At 42.2% G+C, this 26,806-nt stretch overlaps 1 protein-coding gene across 1 annotated transcript in view; it reads left to right on the top strand.

The window, feature by feature from the left end:
- Positions 1 to 26,418, top strand: part of LOC108709193 (transmembrane protein 211) — a 104,088-nt gene extending 77,670 nt beyond the window's left edge. The window contains exon 3 of the mRNA XM_018248821.2: positions 26,011 to 26,418. Coding sequence (XP_018104310.1) covers positions 26,011 to 26,237 — 227 coding nt within the window. The 3' untranslated portion in view covers positions 26,238 to 26,418. The remainder of the gene's footprint in view (positions 1 to 26,010) is intronic.
- The last annotated feature ends 388 nt before the right edge of the window (positions 26,419 to 26,806 follow it).

The following is a 26,806-nucleotide window of genomic DNA, read 5'->3' as shown; positions in this document are numbered from 1 at the left end:
TCCTGTGTTGTCATGTAATCTAATGTGGATTTTATAGTTTTTGTATTGTTTAATACAAACTTTCACAAACTTTCTCCAACCAGTGGCTGCAGCAAAATAATCCTCCAAATAGAATCCCAGTTTATCTGTTTAAATATGGCTCCATGATCTTTGTCCCTGCAGCTGGAGTTGGAAATAGTAAAGGGGATGTAAAGGCAAAAATAAAATTCAATGCAAAGCTCTACACAGTCACCGACTGCTCTACAGGGAAACAAACAAAGCTGCTTGAGTTCTGCATGGCTGGGAAGTAAGGCGGGGGCTCCCCCTGCTGTACATAAGTATGATTGTTTCCCTGCAGAGCAGTTAGGGACCGTCTGACAATTCCTATCCACAGCAGTAAATGAAGGGAGAATTTCACTGCATACAGTCAGGTTTCTTATAAAAACGGTACACATTTTTTAATTAAAGTATATTGGAGATAGGTTTCTTTTTCATTAAACAAATTAAAAAATGGGATTTTATTTTTTTGCCTTTACATCCCCTTTAAACGTTATTCCTCTTGAACATGGGTCCCCAACCTTTTTTACCCATGAGCCACATTCAAAAATGAAAAGAGTTGGGGAGCAACACAGGCATGCAAAAACTTGCTGGGGTGCCAAATAAGGGCTGTAATTTGCTATTTGGTGGCCTCTATGTGGACTGGCAGGAGGCTCTATTTGACAGTACAGCTGGGTTTTATACAACCAAAACATGCCTCCAAGCCTGGAATTCAATAATAAGCACCTGTTTTGAGGCCACTGGGAGCAACATCCAAGGGGTTGAAGAGCAACATGTTACTTGTGAGCTACTGGGTGGGAATCACTGCTCTAGAACCACAATGATTATAAAATGTACAAAAAAGAAAAAGTTCTGAACAATCTGCTACAAATACAAATATCTCTAAAAAATCTAATAAAAAAAATCCAAAAACCTCCAAATGTCCAAACTGATTTAAAATGGTCCAATAGGATCAGAGCCGGTCCCATTGACTTCTATGAGACCTCAACAGCTTTAACTTGGTGTGGTTTTGTATTAGAGGTTTTTACACTTAATAAAGATGAATAATAAATAGTTTCAATAGCAATACACTTGTAGCCTTACTGAGCATTTGTTTTTAGATGGGGGTCAGTGACCCCCTTTTGAAAGCTGAAAAGAGTCAGAACAAAAAGGCAAATAAATGGCCATTCTTTAACATACTAAAAGTTAAATAAAAGGTAAACTGCCCCTTTAAAGTCAATGGGCGACTTGCAACGTTTTGTCCAAATGCATTTAAGTCAATGGGCATTTTTTCTTGCAGCAACTTTTTCATCTATGCAAATTTTTTTTGACAATTTGCAGATGGCAAATGCAGAATTTCACTGCACATCCATGTCTGGCGAAAGAATTTGCTCATTACTTATTGGTATTTCAATATAAAATATAAAGAGCGGTGAAAATCTGATTTATGGTTTATAGAGATTCTTTGCGAGAGACCAAAAAACCTTCGTTGGAGATAAAGGCAAAGCTTGATATTCAGCCCATGTACACAGTGAAAGCACTTGTGGTTCCAGATGGTCACAGAGCATGAAATGAAGGCGATTTATTCAGTATTACTGCTCCACCACTGCACACGCTGTTGCTTCTCATGACAAATGGCATTTACATTACAGCGTTACTCTTGGGGTTGTATTTCTAAACCCGCCATATATGTTCCTGTTTAGCCATCCCAAATTAATTTAATCTATTGAAAGTTGCAAAGTTTGCACCAAGTAAAGCACAGGGATGTTTACTTTCAGAGAGGTGAATACGTGCTAATTGGTTGCCATGGGTTACTAGACTAAGGCTTATCTCAAACGACAGAAGGGATTGCAGTATCATAACCGAATACGCCTAGTCATGGAAGGACAACAAAGAAGGGGTTAATCTTTTTCCCCCCCGGTACCATATCATTTACTTCCATTAAACTATTGGAGTGACCATAATTAATCCTTTCAAATCCCATTCTGTTTGTAATAAAAGGCAGCCGGGTGCCATTTCATTAACCTTTCTCCCATGCAGATTAAAAAGGAAAAAAGTAGCTAATTAAACGGTGACCCATTTCAATTTGGGTTGTACACTTAAAAGTTCACTTTGCCGGGCTGTGATACAGATGCTGATTTTATTCCGGCACGCCGGCCCAGTCTTCTGTGATGTGAATAGAGATTTCACCAGCCTCGTAGTAGCAGCAACTGGGGTTCACTACCATTTATCCATTGATTTCCATATTAGCTGTGTGTTTATAGCAATCCTAAGTCACCTACACATGTCCCATTCGATTTCATGCAATATTAAAGAAACTGAAGAAGAATAAAGATCATTTTTATGTAATAAAGCCCACATCATGGCAGTCCTTCATCTCCTTCATCAGTTTCTTCATCTCCTTTCTACTCCCCACCAGTTGCCCCACTGTTATTGGTAGAGAAAGAGCCATCGGCAGATCTGGGGGACGAATCCTTCGGAAAAACTAAATTTCACTAGAATATACAGTTAGGCCCATAAATCTTTGGGCAGTTCAACTGCATCTGAGTTGTTTCATTTAAAATTCATTGTGGTCGTGTACAGAACCAAAATTAGAAAAAAGTTGTCTCTGTCCAAATATTTATGGACGTAACTCTATTTACAAGTGTGTAATTGAACCCAACGAAATGAAGTGATCAGCCTTGCAGTAGCCCCACCAGCAACAGTTGCAGGCAAACAGGACAGGCAGAAATCACTTGACAAGTTGTGTGTTGATGTTCAGCATTGCCCATTCCCAGTGCCACACACCAATAACAGATTTACCAGAATACTTTGTGGTTCTTTCTAATCACCATGAGCCTTGTTGCAACATTAGCCATGGTGTTAGAAGCACTCGATTCTCATTCCTGTCCCAAGCAGCTAGTATATGAATCAAAGAAGACCTCAATTGGCAAATTGGTGAATCATGTGACCCTAGCCTACAACTAAAATAGGAAAACAAAGAGTGGTTTAACTCTAGGCCCGGACTGGATAATCTGTAGATTATGGCAAATGCCAGAGGTGCTGCTGTAAATTGCCAAAGACATTGATTATTTTGGGGACCACTTTGTACAGGTATGGGACCTGTTATCCAGAATGCTCAGGACCTGGGGTTTTCCTGATAATGGATCTTTCTGTAATTTGGATCTTCATGCCTTAAGTCTACTAGAAATTCATTTAAACATTAAATAAACCCAATAGGCTGGTTTTGCTTCCAATAAGGATTAATTATATCTTAGTTGGGATCAGGTACAAGGGACTGTTTTATTATTACACAGAAAAAGGAAATCATTTTTAAAAATTTGGATTAGTTGGATAAAATGGAGTCTATGGGAGCCAGCCATTCTGTAATTCGGAGCTTTCTGGACATCGGGTTTCCGGATAAGGGATCCTGTACCTGAAATGCTGAGGCCGGTTTTGAATTTCAGTCCAGACCTGTCTCCTAGAAGTACATCACTCCCACAGGTAAAAAAAATATATATATATATTTCAGATCTCTTTGTAATCCAACTGCAGTTGGGCACTTTGGGAAGATATTCTGTTCTTCTATAAAAAAAAAAAACAGGACTTCAGACTTTAGCAAAATCACTTTCAATGCAACAATAAAAAACACACAGAGGGGCAGATTCATTGAAAAACAAAACAATTGCATAAAATATAGAAATTACTCCAACTAAAGCCTATTGAGAAGTCATGTTAGAAAATCTGCAATCTGCAATTTTCACAGTTTTCCATTTTGCTTAAAACTGGTTTTTATGTGATTTTTTTTAAAACCATTCCTGACTTTGCATTTATGGAAGAAGTGCCAATTGTAATTATGACTGAAATTATGGGACATATAATTTTCCTTTACAGTTTTAGTCTCTACTTTTTAGTGGTGACACATGCACAGATTTAGTTGGGCATCTTGGTGATTTAACCTAACTGTCCAATCATCAGTGGATAAATGGCAAGACTCAAGCCAACATTTAATTGAACCTGTTTTAAGACCCTTTAAGAAAGACACACCCCCAATATCTTTTTGCTGTATATTGTGAGTCTGTCCCTAAGCTCAGGTAACAGAGAGCAGCTCAGAGCATGTTTTGTGTATTAACAGAAAAGATGATGAAGACAACAAGGGGCATTCTAGGCCCATTTAGCCAGAGTTGCTACACAGTATAGAATTTCTAGCCTGCTTCTTTTTTTAATCTTTAGTTCCAATTTAGGGCAAAGACACCCGTGGAGATTTGGGGAGATTAGTCGCCTGGCGAAAAATCGCCTCTTCTTCGGGCGACTAATCTCCCCAAACTGCTTTCCCGCCGGCTAGAATCTAAATTGCCAGTGGGATGGCACTCGGAGCGCTTCGTTTTCCAAAGTCACCCGAAGGTTCCCCGTGAGGCGACTTCGGAAAACTGAGTGCCATCCCACTGGCAATTTAGATTCTAGGCAGCAGGAAGGCAGTTCGAAGAACAGGCGATTTGTCAGCGGGCGACTTATCTCCCCGAATCTCCATGTGTTTCTCTGCCCTTAAACTGATTGCAGACATGTCAACAATGGCTACTTACTCTATGAACTCCATGACCAATATCTCATTGGGGTTTTATCAGATATAGATTAGGAAATCCAAAACAAATCCCATAAGAAGGAGCCTGGATCTGACTAGTCTGCACACGGCCCCCATGTGATCCAATCACTGGTCTGATCCTAAACCAGCCAAAGGACTGGATCAACCCAAAAGATCTGCTCATTTGGGGACCTTGCCATACAATATCTCTTCCCACTTTTGGTCACTTTTATGGTCAGGGCACACAGGCAGATTCAGGGAGATTAGTCGCCCGACGACAAATCTCTTCTTCGGGGCGACTAATCTCCCCGAACTGCCTTCCCGCCGGCTAGAATGAAAATCGCTGGCGGGATGGCACTCGGAGCGCTTCGTTTTCTGGAGTCGCCCGAAGTTTCCTTGTGAGGCAAAATCTCCTCTTCTTCTGGGTGACTAATCTCCCGAACTGCCTCCTACGCCTTCCCGCTGGCTAAAATGTAAATCACCGGTGGGATGGCACTCAGAGCAATTTGTTTTCCGAAGTCGCCCAAAGTTTCCTCGTGAGACAACTTCAGAAAACAAATTGCTCCGAATGCCATCTCACTGGCGATTTACATTTTAACCAGCGGGGGAGGCAGTTCGGGGAGATTAGTCACCCCAAAGAAGACGAGATTTGCCCCCGGGGCGACTAATCTCCCCGAATCTGCCTGTGTGCCCTGACCCTTACTCTGTCTCTCAGACTTTCAATGTAAATTTTTTTTGTATTTGCTGAAATTAAAACTTTGATTTCATTTAACATAAAGACGTGTAATCAAGTCTAAAATGTTAGTGAGAAAAAAATATGTATCGTGTAATGTTCCTTAGCTTTTCTTTTAATAAAAGTGAAATGCAATTATTATGTTAATGTATCAACAAGCCGGGGCTTTACAATTCAGCCCAAGAGTATTATTTGTTGCATGGATACCATTAAACATTAAAACTAATTGAACTGTAGTTATCTCCCCCCCCCCCAATTAATAGGTGAGTCTGTGCACATACATTTAGGAGGGGTGCCTTGTGTATAGCAATCTTGCATTTACATTTCTCAAACCCCCAAAAGGATAAAATAGTAATTTATTTTGGCAGAAAAGTAATTATTTTATTTTTAGCAAATGCATGAAGTCGGCGCAGCACCTATTCCCTGTTCTATTCCGAGCTGGATGGATTTTGTTGTTGCTGTATTTTAATGAGCCTCCGCTCTTATAGAGGTTTTTCTATTAATCTAAAACTTTATTGAAGTCAGACCCAGCAGTGCAAGCAAAGTGGAAAGGTCAGGAAGCAAAAAATGATTTACTGTGCATTATAATGGGGACGATTAGTGTTTAAGATGGATTATGATTATATATTACGCTTAAATGGAAAATTGTGATTACAAATTCCACACACTATAGGGAATATTTCATACAACTGCACCACAAATATTTTTTTTATACATTTTAATTATTAATTTGTGAGATCCTAAACCTTCAACCTAACTTTGTTTTCCTAGTTCAGACAAATGCTGTGCGTCACAGACTGATTCCTGACCGACTCTCAGCAAGCTGCACAGATACACATTAACTGATATGGCCAAATAGCATTTCTGTTTGCTCAGGTTATTGGCTCCAACAAGTACTTCTGACAGTAGCTGTGGCTCTTCTCTCTTTCTCTTTTGCCAGTACAGTATCCACTCACGCAGGTCCGGACTGAGAATTAAAATACGTTAGGCCCTGGCATTTCAGATACACAGAGGCCTAATCAGCCCACGCAGAGGCCCAAACAGCTCCCACCAGCCCACTAAATACTGACTTTCTATGGGACCTTATAGCGGCCCCTCTGGCATTTGCCAGAACCCACAGATTGCCAGTCCGGGCCTGCACTCACGCATAGGCAGATACCCACTTTCATTCCCCTAAAATGCCCAATGCAGGCACATCACTTTGAGCTCCATGCCAAAGGCCCAAAGAGTTGCAGCAACAGGTGGAGGAAAAAAAATAACAATGTATTTTTAGGCAACAATCTGCTGCACTCCAATCAGGGCAGAGCCCAGGCCCGGACTGGCAATCTGTGGGTTCTGGCAAATGCCAGAGGGGCTGCTATAAGGTGCCATGGAAAGTCAGTATTTAGTGGGCTGGTTGGGCCTCTGTGTTGGCTGAGTGGGCCTCTATGTACCTGAAATGCCAGGGCCTATTTCAATTCTCAGTCCAGGCCTGGCAGAGCCTATGAATATCTTTTTAGTTGATGGATAAATAATTACTACTTACGCTACTTAAGAGCACCATATTATTATAGGATCTACCTTTGCTTTCAGTGGCATAACTTTTGGGCCCAGGCAGTGGTGGAATTACCAGAGGTGCTGCGGGTGCAAACGGGCCAGCAAAAACCGTCTCTGATGGGGGGCCCGGCTGTACGATCTGCGTATAGTTACCTTTTAGGTCCTCCCACCCCCACAAAAAAATTCCCAGGTTCAACCCCCTCCTGTGCCAAAAATTGAGGGTCATCCGTGATGCACAAAAATGTATGTGTGTTTCATGTTAACTTGGAACAATCAACTCGGGGTGTAATATTCTCTTTCCCCACTTGGTGTCAAGTCACAAAGGCCCAGGCGTAGGGCGGACCTATCATGAAATACAGATGTTAAAAGGATCCTGTCATCGGAAAACATGTTTTTTTTCAAAACGCATCAGTTAATAGTGCTACTCCAGCAGAATTCTGCACTGAAATCCATTTCTCAAAAGAGCAAACAGATTTTTTTATATTCAATTTTGAAATCTGACACGGGGCTAGACATTTTGTCAATTTCCCAGCTGCCCCTGGTCATGTGACTTGTGCCTGCACTTTAGGAGACAAATGCTTTCTGGCAGGCTGTTGTTTTTCCTTCTCAATGTAACTGAATGTGTCTCAGTGGGACATGGGTTTTTACTATTGAGTGTTGTTCTTAGATCTACCAGGCAGCTGTTATCTTGTGTTAGGGAGCTGCTATCTGGTTACCTTCCCATTGTTCTTTTGTTTGGCTGCTGGGGGAAAAGGGAGGGGGTAATATCACTCTAACTTGCAGTACAGCAGTAAAGAGTGATTGAAGTTTATCAGAGCACAAGTCACATGACTTGGGGAAGCTGGGAAATTGACAATATGTCTAGCCCCATGTCAGATTTCAAAATTGAATATAAAAAAATCAGTTTGCTCTTTTGAGAAATGGATTTCAGTGCAGAATTCTGCTGGAGCAGCATTTTTAACTGATGTGTTTTGATTTTTTTTTTCCATGACAGTATCCCTTTAACAGTGGGCCCCCAACAGCCTGTCTAAAGCCCATTGTTAGTTGGTTTCTCTGATCACTCACAAATCTTCTCCAAACACTTTTTATCCTTTTCTCCGAACCCCCAGCCCACCTCCTTGTCCTTGTTACTGGGCAATCTTCACACTGGTCTCGTTGCATTCAGCTTCAAAAAATGACTTTATGCCTTCGAGGTTCCTGTGTGCGGGTTCTTATGACTATTTAATGATTTGACATATTAAATAGATAAATGACGCTATATAAATGCAAATTGTCAAATTCTTAGGCCCCCGCTTTATTGGCGCCTGTAATGTCCTTGTGGATAATTTTATCCTTAACTTACCGCTTTTTTTTTTTTTAACTCTGATTTCTTTCATATACTTCCCAGAAATTTGTATAAATAAGATTCTTTTAGCTATTTATTTTTTATGTTATGGCACAATCTGCAGCTAATAAAAGAAGACAGTTTCCTTTACGTCAATCTTGAATTGACTTCAGAGCTTTCTGCATATATCTTAGTGCAGCGTTAAATTAGATTTTATTATTAAGACTATTTGCAAGTAGTCTTCATTTATTCATTTTTTTGGGGGGGTACAATTCTAAGCAACTTACTTCGATTCGAACGATTCGAATACAGCCTATTCACCCGCAAAAAAAAAAGATTTTTTTTCAATACATTTCGGTTGGTCTTTTTTTCTTAGCATTTCGAAGTTATGGGAGTTTAAAAAAAAAAAAAACTCCCATTACTTCGAAATTTGACCCTGATAAATGTTGATGGTGAGCTTCCCCTTTAGCATTTTGAGCAACTGATTAATCCTGCGTAAGTGTAGTATAATGTGTTGCATTAAAAACAATTCTGGAGCAGTATAGCAATTAATAACCCTGTGGTGCAGTCGTTTTATAGCACCAACATGTACTGCAATGCTGTAAAAGTGTAAATTGGATGTTACATGAACATGATACATCGTTTGCTCATTAATGATAATTACATCTCACATAGAATGTCTCCTACTTGGTTCAAATTACTGACGGACTCTGACATGTTAAAATGCTGAATTCTGCCTAGATACAGATGAATCTCCCATTATAGCTCATATCCCACTGCAATTATTACAAATTATATCTGCTACTAAAGGACATCTGCTCATTTATCAGGATGGAACTTCCAGGAATTTTTTTTTCAATGGGGCTGTACTCACTCAGATGCATGTAAGCACCAAATGCAGGAAAAATGCAACTTGCTGCGTCCCAACCTGCGTTCGGCGCTTACATGCGTCTGTGTGAGTACAGCCCCATTGAAAATACTTCATTGCTTGTACTCCTGCGCTCCCCTGCGCATGAAACCGGAAAGCAGGGGAGCACAGCTAAAAACGCTTGTCTGTAAGAGCCCTTAGGGAAGAACTCCATGGTGCGGCTCGAGCCAACACGTCGCCATGCAACAAAACACATGCAACGTTTCGGATGTCCTGAAGATACAGGAAGTGAAGGAGAAATCGCAGGTAAGAACTATTTTTATCCGATTGTTGCATAAAAATGCAGCGTGCAGCGTTGTCTTCTGACAGTTGGATAAATGTAGTTCTAACCTGCGATTTCTCCTTCACTTCCTGTATCTTCAGGACATCCGAAACGTTGCATGTGTTTTGTTGCATGGCGACGTGTCAACTCGAGCAGCACCCTTACACATGGGCTTTTTTTTTCTGCTGCGCTCCCCTGCGTTCTGCTCTCTTCCGTTTAGCCGCAGGGGAGCGCAGGAGTAAATGCACTAAATGTTTGTCAATGGGGCTGTACTCACACAGATGTAAGGGCCCAACGCAGGTGGGACACCGCATGTTGCATTCAATCATTCAGTTTGGCGCTTACATGCTTCTGTGTGAGTACAGCCCCCTTGACAATAATTTAGTGCATTTACTCCTGCGCTCCCCTATACTATACTATGTCAAGTATAGTCCAGCAAAAAACGCCCGTGTGTAAAAACCCTAACTTTATTGCTAATTAGCCATGCAGGCTGTGGATTCCGTATGTGTTTGGTTTTAAAGGGGTGAGCTGACAAGCCTATGCCCAGCATATGGGCAACCCTATTTTTTTTTAACTGTTAGTTCTCCTTGTAGTATTACCATTCACTGTATTCTGACAACTCCCTGTTAGTGAAGCCTCCATTAGGGCTCGTACTGACGAGCGATGAAATCTGCGCTCCCCCGTATTGTGTTTGTGCAGGAAGGAACACATCTAATTCATTTGAAGGGGCCAATATTTATCCAGGCGTCTGTGTCAGTACATGGCCATTTTAAAGAGCTGTATGCATGTATGCGCCGAATGCAGGTGAACGTTTGGCACTTAAATGTGTCTGTGTGAGTACAGCCCCCTTCACAATAATTAAGTGTGTCTACTCCTGCGCTTCCCTGCGGCTGAATGGAAGAAAGCGGAGCGCAGGTAAAACCGGCCGTGTGTAAGGGCCCTTAGATGCATGACTGTACATAAATCAGTTCAGTCTGCAGCAAGCATCTAAATGAATTGCTAATTAGCCATGCAGGCTGTGGATTCCGTATATGTTGGGTTTTAAAGGGGTGTGGTGGCAATCCTACTGGGGCCCCATGGCAGCATCCAGAAAGAAGAAAATAAAAAAGGAATAATAGTTGAAAAAAAATTGGATGGGCCCCTGATCACACTAGTCCCCTGGGCTATAGCCTGTGCTTTAATCTGCCCCTGGATAATTCCCAGCAGTTAAGTAGTTAAAGTGCCTGGGAGAGAATCACCCTGCGTATAATGAATATAATCTACCCCAGGATTATCTAATTGTTGTAGAATTACAGTGACATTGATGGATTAAGAGAAAGGTGTCTAGACGTTACTAATGTGCGGCCTTCTTTCACTGGAATTATCCCATTGGGATCTGTCACATAGTCCTGATCCAGTGCAGCTCCTTGAAAAAATGCAACTTAATCAAATTGTCCTGGAATACAGTATATACTTAGTGTTACCAATGAGCAGCAGGGATCCTTTCAGTGTTCATGATCTCCACTATGAAACCTCAGCAACTGCCGACTCCTCTGAGCAGCCTTTCTATTTAGTTGCATTTAGTTGTATTTAGTTGTATTTAGTTGTATTTAGCTGTATTTAGTTGCATTTAGTTGTATTTAGTTGTATTTAGTTGCATTTAGCTGTATTTAGTTGCATTTAGCTGTATTTAGTTGCATTTAGTTGTATTTAGTTGCATTTAGCTATATTTAGTTGCATTTAGTTGCATTTAGTTGCATTTAGTTGCATTTAGCTGTATTTAGTTGCATTTAGTTGCATTTAGTTGTATTTAGTTGCATTTAGCTGTATTTAGTTGCATTTAGTTGCATTTAGCTGTATTTAGTTGCATTTAGTTGCATTTAGTTGTATTTAGTTGCATTTAGTTGCATTTAGCTGTATTTAGTTGCATTTAGTTGTATTTAGTTGCATTTAGCTGTATTTAGTTGCATTTAGTTGTATTTAGTTGCATTTAGTTGCATTTAGCTGTATTTAGTTGCATTTAGTTGCATTTAGTTGCATTTAGCTGTATTTAGTTGCATTTAGTTGTATTTAGTTGTATTTAGTGCACAGGTGGACTGTACGAGGCAACACATGAACTTTCAGGAATGAAGTTGATGCTCTAAAGGTGGCCATAGATGCACAAATAATATCGTACTAAACCACTTTTCGTACGATATTTGGTGCATGTATGGTGGTAGAAAAGAGACGACCGATATTGGCAGAAGACTTGGACAGGTCTGGACTGAGAATCAAAATAGGTCCTGGTATTTCAGGTACACAGAGGCCCAAACAGCCCCCACCAGCCCACTAAGTACTGACTTTCTATGGCAATTTTCAGCAGCCCCTCTGGCATTTCCCAGAATCCACAGATTGCCAGTCCAGGCATAGACTTGGATATGGGTCGGCTCGTCGATCGGGCTGGACGGAAATAATCGGGTGCTTCAAGGCACCCAAACATAGGCCTTTGTTAGTGCTCTACACGTTTGCCGCCCAGTCGCTCTATAGGGAGCACGGGGACGCGCAGTTCCACAGTGCTCCGGTACCTCCACTCACAGTGGGCACTAGGGGCGCCCGCCGCTCAGATCCGGCCCTGGGCGTGATCAGAAAAAATGGACCAAAACTCGCTATTAAAAAGGCCCAACTGAAATCCGGGGAACCGTCGACCTGCATCTATACCCCCTCCCGAAACTTCTACCTGCACCCACAGGGTACTGCCTAAAATACAGGATAAAATCCAATATTGTTTGTGAGAAAAACATTTCTTTAAAATGATCTTTTGGGGAATATACAGACTCGGCTCAGCTACACGGCTTTTTCCCTCTTCTTCAATGAGCGATAAACACATTGGCGTAAAAACAAACACCTGGACTGTAAAAAGCAGAAGAAAATGAATTGGAGTGAGAAATAGGAATAAATTCCTAGCGCCGGCCGCTAGATACTGATAAATGACACGTCGGGACCAGAAGCGTGAAATGAGGGGGAGGCTGCTGATCACTTTTTATCATCTGGCAAAGCTCAACCACCACATCCAATAAAGAGATTCACCAGCTCCACCGGATGACAGATATGGACCGTCTCTCTCCCTCTGTCTCTTTCATCCTATTTCCAACCTCCCCTCGCCTATTTTTATGATTTTCCTGTACAATTTGATTTTATGGAACAGCTTGCCATGCTAGCCTCGGTGGGCCGGCTGGAGGACTGGTGGCTCAGGGTGTGTTTGTGCTGGAAGAGATAAATACAGAGTTGGTGTTGTTTGCTTTGTAGTCTCTAGGGTTGCCACCTTTTAAAATAATCTTCACCGGCAGGTGGAAGGGCGGGGTTAAAAGGGCAGGGCCGTGATGCTAAAGGGGGTGGGGCCGTGACACGCTATTGGCTGGCCGGGTCGTAACGCCAAAGAGGGCGGAGCCAAACTACATTGCCGGTAAATTTGTAATACCGGCCTTGGCTGGTGTTTTACCGGCTAGGCAGGTAAAATACCGGCCGGGTGGTAACACTAGTAGTCTCTCATATGACAGATGCAGCTGTCCTCTCATTTAAAGCCATTTTGACATATTTAAAGGGATACTGTCATGGGAAAAAAATTGGGTTTTTTTCAGAATGCATCGGTTAATAGTGCTGCTCCAGCAGAATTCTCCACTGAAATCAGTTTCTCAAAATAGCAAACTGATTTTTATATATTTAAATTTTGAAATCTGACATGGAGCTAGATATATTGTCAGTTTCCCAGCTGCCCCCAGTCACGTGACTTGTGCTCTGATAAACTTCAGTCACTCTTTACTGCAAGATGGATTGATATCACCCCCTCCCCCAGCCCAGCAGCCAAACAACAGAACAATGGGAAGGTAACCAAATAGCAGCTCCCTAACACAAGATAACAGCTGCCTGGTAGAGCTAAAGCTGGCCACAGACGCAAAGATCCAATCTTACGAATCAACGTACGATCGGACTTTCTCATCTCCCGACCCGCCACTAACCATTCAGATCAAATAAAGTAGAAAAGAACAGATCAGCCGATGTTCTGCCCCTGACAGCAATCGTACGATAGTTATGTCTGACAAAGCTAGTGACAGTCTCCCTCTGAAAATCGTACGATCGGCAATACACGCAGAGATATTATCGGCAGGAAATTTTCTAACCTGTCCGATCGACCAAACGACCGATCTCCGCCGGACAAAAAATGTCGGGACTCTCCATACACGGTCCGAAAATCGTACGAATCCTCAATTCGTACGATCGGATCTTTGCGTCTATGGCCAGCTTTAGAACAGCACTCAATAGTAAGGGCAAAGACACGTGCTGCCATTTTGGGAGATTAGTCACCTAGCAGAAGGATGGCACTCGGAACGCTTCAGTTTCTGAAGTCGGCCGAAGTTGCCTCACGAGGAAACTTCGGGCAACTTTGAAAAGCAGAATTGATCCGAGTTGAGAGAGGTTTCTTTTTCATTAAAGAAAGTGAAGATCTGATTTTATTTTTTTTTGCCTTTACATGCCCTTTAATAACCCCCTTATTGTACGGCTGGCTTGGGTTGGCTAACTTTGATTTGCTGTTACTATTTTCCTTGTACGGCTGACATCTCTGTTCAACACCTTCCATTCCATGGAGAGCTGCAATTAGAATCCCACACAAATCAAAAGGAAAAGCTATTTGTGGCCTTGGCATATGGTTGATATTATACCTATAATTAATTCTAAGGGCAGGTATAGTATTATTCATGGCTGTTTGTAGGGGCTGGATAGGTTCCCCTCGTTGCATTGACATCCTTTGGTGCGGAGTAGATTTGGGTATGGGCCAATGAACAGATTCATGGATATCTGAATACCCAATTGCAGTAAATGTGTCAGCCTCACATATTCAAGTGCTCTCTGCTAAATCAGGATTATGGAATTGGAAGCACTGGGAATATGGTGGTTTTCCAGCGTTCCATACAGAGAAGCTTATGGGGCTGTTGGCTGAGCATTAAAGTCTATTTCTCTTCCCAGTAGCTGATTCTAGAGGCTTTGTGTCCTTTCATTCAGAGTGTGTGTGTGATTTGCAGACACAGCAAGTTGTGTTGTTGTAGCTTGTCGGTCCAGTATGTTGTGTTAAAGGGATACTGTCATGGGAAAAAAACATTTTTTCAAAATGAATCAGTTAATAGTGCTGCTCCAGCAGAATTCTGCACTGAAATCCATTTCTCAAAAGAGCAAACAGATTATTTTATATTCAATTTTGAATTCTGACATGGGGCTAGACATATTGTCAGTTTCCCAGCTGCCCCCAGTCATGTGACTTGTGCTCTCATAAACTTCAATCACTCTTTACTGCTGTACTGCAAGTTGGAGTGATATCACCCCCTCCCTTTCCCTCCCAGCAGCCAAACAAAAGAACAATGGGAAGGTAACCAGATAGCAGCTCCCTAACACAAGATAACAGCTGCCTGGTAGATATAAGAAAAACACTCAATAGTAAAAACCCATGTCCCACTGAGACACATTCAGTTACATTGAGAAGGTAAAACAGCAGCCTGCCAGAAAGCATTTCACTCCTAAAGTGCAGGCACAAGTCACATGACTTGGGGCAGCTGGGAAATTTAGAAAATGTTTAGCCCCATGTCAGATTTCAAAATTGAATATAAAAAAATCTGTTTGCTCTTTTGAGAAATGGATTTCAGTGCAGAATTCTGCTGGAGCAGCACTATTAACTGATTCATTTTGAAAAAAACATGTTTTCCGATGACAGGATCCCTTTAAGCTCCGTGCCAATCTCTTTCCCACTTGTAACATAATTAGACCCCTCTCTGTTAGCCCACATACAGTACACTTGCCTGGGCATAAAGAACAGTGTCAGAGTGATTTATTTAGTTATTTGCAATAGTGTGCGCTTACATCTTATTTCATTGCTCTAAATTGCAGCCATCTTTGCTAACCTTGCTGGTGATGAAAGGGTCGCACATGAGGAACATCATGGGATCTCTCATCATTCCTGTGTATTACCTGCGCAATGGCCATTTCATCTACTGTCACTTCTATACGAGGCATCGCACAATGGGAGGAATGGGTTAGACTGGAATGGAAAAAAAAACCCGATAGTGGGTAAAGAAACTAAGGATAGGAAATAAACCCTTTATAAATGTACAATTATGCAAATAGGGAATGTGTTTGCCTAGAGAAGCAGTGGCTGAAAGGATAAGTAAACCTTAAAAAATAGTGAATGTAAAATTGTGGGTGCTATTCTAAGCACTTTTGTCATTTACATTCATTATTTATTTTTAATTCCAAGATATTAAAGGATACATGTACTGTTAATATGAATGAATTTTGTTACAACAGCGCCACCTGCTGGTCATTTTCCCACCAGTCTGACCAGCAAGTAGTCAAGGAAGTTGTCAGGAGAAAGAAAGAGGCTTCTCTGATGTTCTTCTGCAGTGTCGGAGTGGCCCGCGAAAAAACCCGGTGGGCCCTGACCCTCATGGGCCCCCACCGGGCCAGGCCCCCTCTCCCCAAATTGGGATTCCACCAAAAAAAATAATTTTTCAGCGATACATGGCCTGCGCATTCGCGTTGCGCCGAGCAAGCCGAGCACTCCTACAACTGTGCACGCAGAGCGCCGCGTCACGGTAGGGGACGGGCGGGGAGGCCCCGGGCCCACCAGTCCGACCCTGTTGTTCTGCTTAGGAAAAAACATAGGAACCTTTCTCAAATTTTTCCTAAGCAGAAGAACATCAGGCCAGCTCCGCTTTTTAAAGTGCATAAAAAGGCACAACCAGACATGTTTTGCACTCTGTATTAAAGGGATTCTGCAATGATTTTTATGATGTAGTTTTTATTTCTAAATGACACTGTTTATACTGCAAATAATTAATAATAATAATTTAATTCCTGAACCAGCAAGTGTATTTAGTTGTAATATTGGTGTGTAGGTGCATCTCACAACTCCACCAATATTTCTCCTGCACTTGTCATACACTCATATTGCTCCTGCACCCTTACTCCTGCACAGTTTCTACACCCATACTGCTCCTGCACTGTTCCTTCATCCATATTGCTCCTGCACTGCACCAACACCCTTACTGCTTTTGTACTGGTCCTGCAGCAATATTGCTCCTGCACTACTCCTCCACCTATATCTTTCCTGGACTGGTCCTACACCCATACTGCTCTTGCAGTGCTCCTGCACCCACATTGCTCCTGTCATGTTCCTGCACTCATACTGCCCCTGCACAAACACCCATATTGCTGCTGCAATGGTCCTTTACCCACATTGTTTTTCCCCCCAATGCTGTTCACGCATTGCTATTGCACTGCTCCTGCACCTATATTGTTCTTGCACTGTTCCTACACCCATACTGCTTTTGCACTGCTTCCGCACCCATATTGCTCCTGAACTGCTCCTGCACGAATATTTCCTTCTGAACTGCTCCTGCACCCATATTGCTCCTGAACTACTCCTGCACCTTTACTTTCAAAGACAAAGGACTTTGAAAGTAAGGGATGTATAAGCCCTCTGAAGACACGTAGCTCTAAAAACACTTTCATTCATAAAGCTCAGAGTTTATTTACTCCTGATCCTTGCTGTGTACTTGCACAAGGGAACTGGTTACTGCATAAAAGCAATAGCAAACAAGCTCGGTTACAGACAAAATGTCATTTTTTAACATAGAAACATATGTACAAATATATATATATATAGTCTGCTGATAAAGCTGACAGTGTGCCCGATGCTGTGCTGATATTTAGTAGCAAAACTAATACATTTGCCCATTTATATATTTCTAACTTTGTTTCCTGATATCCATGGGCACAAGCTGATTAATTCCAGTGATGTTCATCATAAGAAAGGAACATTTTGTAAGCGCTGAGATTCATTGCTCTTTGTTTCAACTCCAACCTCCTTCTCCTCTTTCCAACGCAGCCGGCAGAGCAGCTTGCCTTCCAATCCTAACAGCTGTCTATGGCGCTGATAATCACACACTACTTTAGGAATTTTACACATTCCTCTTTAGGACCAACACGAAACGGTGCACAAAATCCAATATATATTACACTTTTCAATGAAGATTTAGGCCACTAATAAAGACTTAGGCCCAATTGCAATTGGGTTGTCCAAAATTTTCTGTGCAGTGGGAAAGTAATCCATTGTGCCCTGTGTCGATTGCATGGGTTTGTGCAAAGTAGGAGAGGCAGATCAGGATTATACCACACACAAGTACTAAATACACATATATTAAAATGAATGTCCAGCTTTTTGTTAACATTTAACAAGCCCCTGTTGACAAAATAAGTGACCGCTCTTTGATGCCCTCGATTTTCTTTGGAATATGGCCGATGATAAAAATGAAGGCTTTCATCTTTCTATTACCCTTTTATAAGTCAAGGGGAACCCTACTCAGTACAGCTATAGACTTAAACTGGCCAAGGGTAGGGCGAGAAAAACTGCTGACTTGGGCCCTCCACACAGATATTTAGCAAGATATCAATCAGGAACCTTTGAAAATCCCATGGGACGAGGACCGCACTGGCTGAGAAGTGGTGTCCAAGCGAAGATGTCTCATATTGCAAGTGATAGATCCAAAACAGAACACAATTTATACAGGAAGTTTAACTTTAAAGCAAAATAGGACAGAGAAATCCAAGCTCTGGATACAATCAGATGATAATTGTTTTGTCTAGACAATCATCTTGGATGTTGCACATTTTTTTTTTTTTTAAACTGAAAGTTTTATTGATTTTCCAAAAATATCAGTAAATGAAAAATAAAAGAAGAAAGAATACATCTCATTGTCGCATGAGTACAGTAACAGTATGAAATTAAACACATAAATAATAAAAAAAAAAACAGAAAAAGAAAATAAAGTAAAAAGTAAAAGTAAAAGTAAAAACGGCGGCTGGGCTAGGTGTCAAAGTAAACGAGAACAATAATCATGAGCATAATCAAGGGCACATGCAGTGAGAGGACCCAAAGGAAAGGAGACAGGTTATACATGCAATGCTGAGAAAAGCAAGGGGTCATTTTCATACATTAACCAGGGCAACCAAATCTTATCGTAGGCCTCCAGGTCATTTTGCAACATGTAAGACAATCTTTCGTTAGCTGCAATGTCAATTATCTTTGCTTTAAGCATGAGAATAGGGATAGTGGGTTTTTTCCAGTTGTGAGCAATAATCAACCTGGCAGCTGTGAGAATGTGCTGTGACAGCCTATGAGACGGATTGGACAGTTTGGCCGGTTTTTTCCCCAGGAGAAAAGTGGCGGGGTCCTTGGGAAAGTCAATATGGAAGATCTTGGATAATAGTTGGGTGATGCGATCCCAGAAGATGGAGATAACTGGGCACGTCCACCAAATGTGAAGCATGGAGCCTGTGGCTTGGCAGCCCCTGAAGCAATGCGGGTCGCAAGACGGGTAGATCCGATGCAGTCGCAAGGGCACCAGGTAGGTCCTGTGCAGGAGTTTGATCGAGGTCTCTCTATTGGAAACACAAGTACTCCCCAAATTCGCCGTAAGGCTGCATTGAGACCATTGCTGGGTCGAGAGTGTAATTTGGAGATCCTTCTCCCATTGTAGCATGTAGTTATGTTTGAAAGATTCAGTGGGCAGCCTGTTGAGTAATTTGTACGTTAAACTGAGAATGCCTGGTGCCAATGGTGCTTGCCTGCAAAACGATTCAAAGCAAGTGGACGTGAAGGAGCCGTCACGGCATTGCTTAGCTAGCCGATGGGCAAAGTGAATAAGTTGCGAAGCCCTAAATAACTCCTGCTGGGGCGGATCAAATTTTTGAGTTAGTCCCTGCATAGTGAGAGGTTTGCCTCGGTGAACCAAGGACTCCAGCGTGGTCACACCCTTCCCGAGCCACCACGCATAAGCCTTCTTAGACTGACCTGGTGCAAAGTCCGGGTTGTTAATTATAGGGCTGAGGAGGGAAGGGAGTGAAGATAGTTGAGAACTCCTGCGGTGTTTAATCCACAAGCTGAGCATATCAAGTGTGATGGGGGATGCTTCCGGAAAGCTCTTCAAAGGGATTCTGCCGAGCCACAGGACATGGCTGGTAAGGTGGGGGTAAAGCAGGTCGTCCTCAATCTGGACCCACAAAGGGGCAGCTGCACCAGCATGCGAAGGAGCCCATTGGGCAAGTCTGGAAGCTCTATAATATTTAATCAAGTTCGGCACCGAAAGGCCGCCGTTCGATTTGTGTAGGTACATGACTCGCCTCGAAATCCGTGGAACCTTATTTTGCCAGATGAAGGTGTAAATGGCCGCCTGCAGCTTTCGGATATCAGCTACATGCACCGGAATAGGCAAAGTCCTAAATAGGTAAAGGATCTTCGGCAGTAACACCATTTTTACACAATGAATTCTGCCGACCCAGGAAATCCTATATTTATCCCAGGAGGAAAGCTTCTGCATCAAAAGATGAATTAATGAATGGTAATTGGTCTTGTACAGGGTAGAGAGAGAAGACGTCAGCTTCACCCCCAGATACTGTAGGTAATCAATCCTAGTGGAGAATCCAAAGTTCAGTTCGATTAGCTTAAGGATAGGCTGTGGAAGATTGCAGGGAAGCATTTCCGATTTCTCCGGGTTGATCTTAAGGCCTGACATTGTTGCAAAATGTGATAAGACATGAAGGAGGTTGGGCAGAGAAGTAAGAGGGTTAGTTACATGCATGAGTAAATCATCAGCAAAAAGCGAAAGTTTGTATTCTCTACCCTTCACAGGAAGGCCCTTAATATCTATATTATCCCTGAGTGCCCTAGCTAGAGGCTCCATCGCTAAGGCAAAAAGGGCTGGGGAAAGAGGGCACCCCTGTCTCGTACCTCTCTGGATCTTGATGTGGGTCACCTTGCTAGTAGAGGGGAGAGAGAGGGAAGCCTTTGGGTCCTGATAATAAGCCTGGAGTGTATTGATTAAAGTAGACCCTAGACCCACCCTGCCAAGAAGGGAGAATAGGTAGGGCCAGCTAAGCGTATCGAAGGCCTTCTCTATATCCAGCACCAGGAAGCACGTAGGGATTTTATGTTTGTTGGCGTATGCTATTAGGTTCAGGGACTTTCTAATGTTGTCTGGGGCTTGGCGGGTGGGGATGAATCCAATTTGGTCTTTATGAATGGTAGAGGGTAGGACCCGGTTTAATCTATTCGCTAAGATAGTGGCGAGTAATTTAATGTCCAAATTGAGTAAAGAGATTGGCCTATAGTTTTTGGGGTTCAAGGAATCCTTATTGGGTTTCGGAATAAGGGAAATGCTAGCTTCGTTCATTTCAGGAGGTAGGGGTTTACCAGCGGTGACGTGCTGGAATAATTTCTGGAGTTGTGGGATTAGCTGGGTCGCAAATTTCTTGTAGTACAATGAAGAGAATCCGTCAGGGCCTGGGGCTTTGCCCGACTTTAAATGTTTAATCGTATACTCAATATCCTCATAGGTAATATCTTGGGTCATGATCTGCTGCAGGTCATCGGAAAGGGGCTCAGGGGCATACTGATCCAGAAAGGCCTCCACCGCACCTGGCTTTCCAGGGGAGCTGGAGGTGTATAGTTTTTGGAAAAAGGAAATAAAAGTATCATGAATCTTATCAGGATTCGAGGAGATCGTACCATTAGATAATCTGATTTTTTGGACTTGGCCCTGCCGTAATTCAGATTTAAGTAAATTAGCTAGCATTTTGTCAGCTTTATTCGCGTACCTGTAAAATTTGTGCTTAGTCTTACGGATAGCCTTCTCGGCTTGTGCAATTTGGCAGGCATGTAGTTTTTGCCTAGTCTCATCTATCAGCTGCCTAAGTCTCTTCGATGGGTGGAGTCTATTGGTTTGTTCTAGAGATGCTAATTCGACCTCCAGACTCTTTTGAACCTGCATCCTCTCTCTCTTTTTACGGGACGCATACTTTATCAAACAACCCCTGATAAAGGCTTTATGTGATACCCAGACCCAATCTATCGAAGCCTCGGGCCGCAAATTGTCTTGAAAGAAGTGGGTTAACTCCTGCGAGATAAAGTCTACACATTCAGGGTCTGCCAATAGGCTCTCATTCAATCTCCAGGTGGGACGCCTGAACAAGGGGACTTGTAAGTCTAATGTAGTCAATACTAAGTCATGGTCCGACCAGGCACACTGTATGTGTTTAGAGTCTATAAGTGAAGGGGCATCGGAAGCGTTAACCAGTATGTAATCGATCCTGGAGTAGGAGTTATGTGCGTGGGAGTAAAAGGTATAGTCACGAGTCGAACCATTAACCTCCCTCCATGAATCAAGGAGCTTGTGGGTATGGAGTAGTTGGTCAACCCGCTTAGTGATTGTCCTATGTCGCATAGGGCAGCTAGATTGGGATCGGTCGAGGGCATGGTTAAAGGACAAGTTAAAGTCTCCCGCCCAAATGAGTCTGGTGTTATCTAAGTCCGGCAATAGGTTACAAAGCGAGTCAAAAAATTGGAGAGGATCAGCATTCGGGGCATAACTGGAGACGATGGTATAGTGTTGATCGTATAATGTACCTCGAAGTATTACAAAATGACCATTAGCATCTAAGGTGGAGTCAAGAGTAATAAAGGGGAAGTTTTTATGGATAAATAAAGCAACGCCCCTATGCTTGCTAGTGGTGGAAGCCAGATAGTGGGTGCGGTATAGCTTGTGGAAGAATTTTGGGTAGGGGATGTTGCACATTTTGATTGCTTTACAGTATGGACGCAATGCGGTAAAGTCATGGGGAAAGCAAATATAAATTTCAGGCTGTTCCCAGAAAGAGAAAGATTGAGCACACTCTGTGCTGGATTATCATATATTTGTGGAATAGAGGTTCTGTTTGATTAAATGAGAATGCTTCCATCTTGACATCTTGAATACAACGTTCAGTTTGGAGGATTACTTTAGTAATATATTTAAAGTTCTACTGTTACTCTCTGGATGCATGGTATGGCTTCAAAGAGAGTTTGTAAAGAGGGTAGTACTCAAGGGGCTGTATAACCTGTAGTGTAATGGCTGAATTATTCCTTCTTCTACCCCACCACTGTTAAAGACAGAAGTGAGACACAAGGAGAACAACAATGGAGTAATAATTGAAGGTCTGCACTTCTTGGCACTTCCAAGTAGTTTTTATTTTATTTTATTTATTTGATTTTAAACAGGTCTCTACTGCTGTCCAACTTCCTGAGACTCTTCTTACACTCATGTGGGTCTAGCCAAACAAGTGAACAACAGTCTCCAGGAGGTAGAGTCTCCATATCCAAGTCTACCATAAAGAGAAGACTGCATGAAAGTAAATACAGAGGGGGCACTGCAAGGTACAAGCCACTCATAAGCATCAAGAATAGAAAGGCTACATTGGACTTTGCTAAAAAAAAACATCTAAAAAAAAGCCAGCACAGTTCTGGAAAAACATTCTTTGGACAGATGAAACCAAGATCAACCTCTAGCAGAATGATGGCAAGGAAAAAGTCTGGAGAAGGAGTGGAAGAGCTGATGATCCAAAGCATAGCACAGTTGTGTATAAAAGATTTGGGAGGCAGTGGGATGGCTTGGGGTGCATGGCTGCCAGTGGCACTGGGACACTAGTGTTTATCCATCATGTGACACAGGACAGAAGCACAAGAATGAATTGTGAGCTCTTCAGAGACACTGTCTGCTCAAATCCAGCTAAATGCACTCACATTGATTGGGAGGCGTTTCATAATGAGCCAAAAAATACAGCCCAAGCAACCCAGGAGTTTATTAAAGCAAAGAAGTGGAATATTGTTGAATGGCCAAGTCAGTCACCTGATCTGAACCCAATTGAGATGCATTTCACTTGTTGAAGACTAAACTTGGGACAGAAAGGCCACAAACAAACAGCAAGTGAAAGCGACTGCAGTAAAGGCCTGGCAGAGCATTAGTGACTGATGACCAGGCAAATAGCCATTCCTGGTATCTGAAAGAGTCAACATTATGATTTTTAAATCTAATTGTGCTCTGTGTACTAACCATGCAGCCCCCCTTGTCCCCACTCCGAGGCTGTAAAGTTAAGTGTGAGGAGTGAGGCATCCAGGGTCGGACTGGGCTGGCGGGTGTTCGAAGTGGGCCCTGGACAGAAGTCCTGGTGGGCCCTGTGCCTCCCAGTTCAACCCTGGAGGCATTGCATCGCCCAGGGTCGGACTGGGGGGCCTAGGGCCCACCAGGACTACTGTCCAGGGCCCTCTCTGACTCCCCTGCCCCCCTACTGTGATGCACTCGGCACGCCTGTGTGAGGGCGTTGCTCGGCGCTCCTGCTTGAAAGGCGCCACTCGGCACTTCGTATGAATGGCGCTGCGCGGTCGCCTAAAGAAATCTTTTTTTGTTTAATCAAACTGGTCGGGAGAGGGGTCTGGCCCGGCGGGGGCCCATTAAGGGTCGGGGCCCACCGGGTTTTTTCCGGGTTTCCCGCCAGTCCGACACTGGCAGCGTCCAAAACGCCCGTGATGATGACATCACTTAACAGTGTTTTAAGACTATATTTTATTATTATATTCCGTGTGTATTACATGGATATATCATTTACAGTAGGGTACATAGAAAAGAACCATAATGAGGATCAATCATATACAGTGCATATTACATACACATATTGCAGCTGTCAGCTAAATTATATTCTCTAAAGTGAAAGTCCAAAGAAAATTCACACTCCAAAATCAATAAATGCAAGTCCGGGGAAAGTGTTGAACAAAACTAAAAACGATAACCCACAGTGCAGACAATCCGTTCATTTAGCCTGAGCCGTTTCTTATACTGTAGCTGCGTGATGGACGGGGTTACTGAACTCTCACATCAGTCAGACGAGTGCAATACCTTCCCTGAAAGTTAATGGTTCTCCAGTTGCAGATGACTGTTTAAAAATAAAAGAAATCGCACTATCCATTATCCGGAAACCCTTTATCTAGAAAGCTCTGAATTATGGAAAGGCCGTCTCCCATAGACTCAATTTTATCCAAATTTTAAAAAATGATTTCCTTTTTCTGTGTAATAATAAAACAGTAGCTTGTACTTGATCCCAACTAAGATATAATTAATCCTTATTGGAGGCAAAACCTTAAAACCTTAAACGAAATTACCAAACTGTACAGGTTTGAGACTTTGTTTTGTAAGGGTAAGGCCACACGAGGAGATGTTTTCACAACAATACATAATAATATAGTAAATTAGGCTGGAAAAAAAGACACACGTCCATCAAGTTCAGCCTTTTAAGTCTATATATAACCTGCCTAACTGCCAGTTGATCCAGAGGAAGGCAAACAAAAACTATTTGAAGCCTCTCCAATTTGCCTCAGAGGGGGAAAGAAAGATGCAATGGGACCAGTCTCTGGATCAACTTGTGCTACGAGCTATCATTCATCACTCTGTATTCCCTCACTTGCTAAAAGTCTAAGTATGATGTCCAAAACCAGTTAATGTACTTGAGAAGAAACTTCTAATAAATTCATTAATTTATTTATTGGTTACATATTAAAAGCAATGATTAGTATAAAAAATATACTGAATGTCAAGAGATTTCATGTGCCTTATCCACTCTTAAAGATGACATGGAAACGCTGGTGGAGTTTTTGATAAAATGAGGGTCGTCTGGGTGTAACTGGGCTTGATCACGGCTGGGTGTTGACTAGATCAATCTTCTTTTTGAGATTCAGAGCGATTGTAACCTACAGGCACATCGTTTCAAGTTTGAGTGCACTCTATGTAATACTGGGCTCAAAAAATGTTTTGTCAAACATGAATTTTACAAATATAATAGACCCCTAAAAAGTCTCTGCTTCTACCTACACAAAAACATGTTAATTGTTTAATTACTTGTGTAATAAAATTTGTTTTTTAGTAGAGGGCAAAGATGTTCTTTAGTTATAGGCAGTGATGACCAAATATTCATTTTGATTTCTATCTTCATCCTTCAAACACTGCTTCCTTGGGAATTAAAGGGATACTGTCATGGGAAAAAAACATTTTTTTCAAAATGAATCAATTAGTAGTGCTGCTCCAGCAGAATTCTGCACTGAAATCCATTTCTCATAAGAGCAAACAGATTTTTTTATATTCAATTTTGAAATCTAACATGGGGCTAGACATATTGCCAATTTCCCAGCTGCCCCAAGTCATGTGACTTGTGCTCTGATGAACTTCAATCACTCTTTACTGCTGTACTGCAAGTTGGAGTGATATCACCCCCCTCCCTTTTCCCCCAGCAGCCAAACAAAAGAACAATGGGAAGGTAACCAGATAACAGCTCCCTAACACAAGATAACAGCTGCCTGGTAGATCTAAGAACAACACTCAATAGTAAAAACCCATGTCTCACTGAGACACATTCAGTTACATTGAGAAGGAAAAACAGCAGCCTGCCAGAAAGCATTTCTCTCCTAAAGTGCAGGCACAAGTCACATGACTGGGGGCAGCTGGGAAATTGACAAAATGTCTAGCCCCATGTCAGATTTCAAATTTGAATATAAAAAAATCTGTTTGCTCTTTTGAGAAATGGATTTCAGTGCAGAATTCTGCTGGAGCAGCACTATTAACTGATTCATATTGAATTTTTTTTTTCCCCATGACAGTATCCCTTTAAGCTTCCACATAAATGGATGTGAGTGATCCTCCACTTATATCAATACAACACAGTTTGTATGAATTTTGCTTAATGAAGACTTCTCCAGTACTGATAAATATCCCCTTTTTATTTCTTTCAGTGTTCATCATGGCATCAGGACTCGTGGTGTATCCGTTTGGCCTCAACTCTACGACTGTGAAAAAATACTGTGAGAATTCAAGCATATACTATGCAGGAGACTGTCAAATCGGATGGGGCTACATGCTAGCCATTGTTGGAGTCATGTTGTCGGTGTTTTTGCCATTCTTCGCTAAATATGCCCCGAAAGAACACATATCACCTACACCAGTCCCTACTATTTTATAGTATCTGTTTTTCAAAAAGTGGTCTTCAACATAGGTAGGCAGATGATATGAGAGCACCTCCTTCCAGTTCTACAGCTTCATAATTAGCTCAGACTGTTTCAGACCAAAAGAACATGGATAGTCTTCCTGAAGCATGTTAAACGAAAAGCCTGGGAATTAAATATTTGTTGCCATTCCTGTTATTATTGTCTCCAGTTATTCCTTAATGTCATTTCAAGGCATCTACCTCCAGACTAAATCTGTTCAATCAGAATCCCTTTGCTGGAAAGACGCGCGCGCAAGCTGATCTTTTGCCGCGACCAGGAAGAGAGCAGGTCGTGGCAGGAAGAGAGGAGGTGGCACAGAGTGCGGATCTGGGCCGGCGGGGCCCACCGGGTTTTATTCCGGTGTCTCGCCAGCCCAGTCCGACCCTGGTGCTGCAGTATTCGGTGTGTTAAGAAAAAGACAACGGGCATTTATATTCCTAACCAGGATACTATATTCACAAGAATCATCGTTATTTCATGAGTCACAACTTTCCAGGGAGAGTTCATTCATGTCGTCTAAACTCCCTCATTGATTCATTTGGCA

The sequence above is a fragment of the Xenopus laevis genome, chromosome 2S (assembly GCF_017654675.1).
Source record: "Xenopus laevis strain J_2021 chromosome 2S, Xenopus_laevis_v10.1, whole genome shotgun sequence".
Classification (NCBI taxonomy): domain Eukaryota; kingdom Metazoa; phylum Chordata; class Amphibia; order Anura; family Pipidae; genus Xenopus; species Xenopus laevis.
The sequence above is the reverse complement of the archived record's forward strand: the minus strand, read 5'-3'. Positions and strand labels throughout refer to the sequence as shown.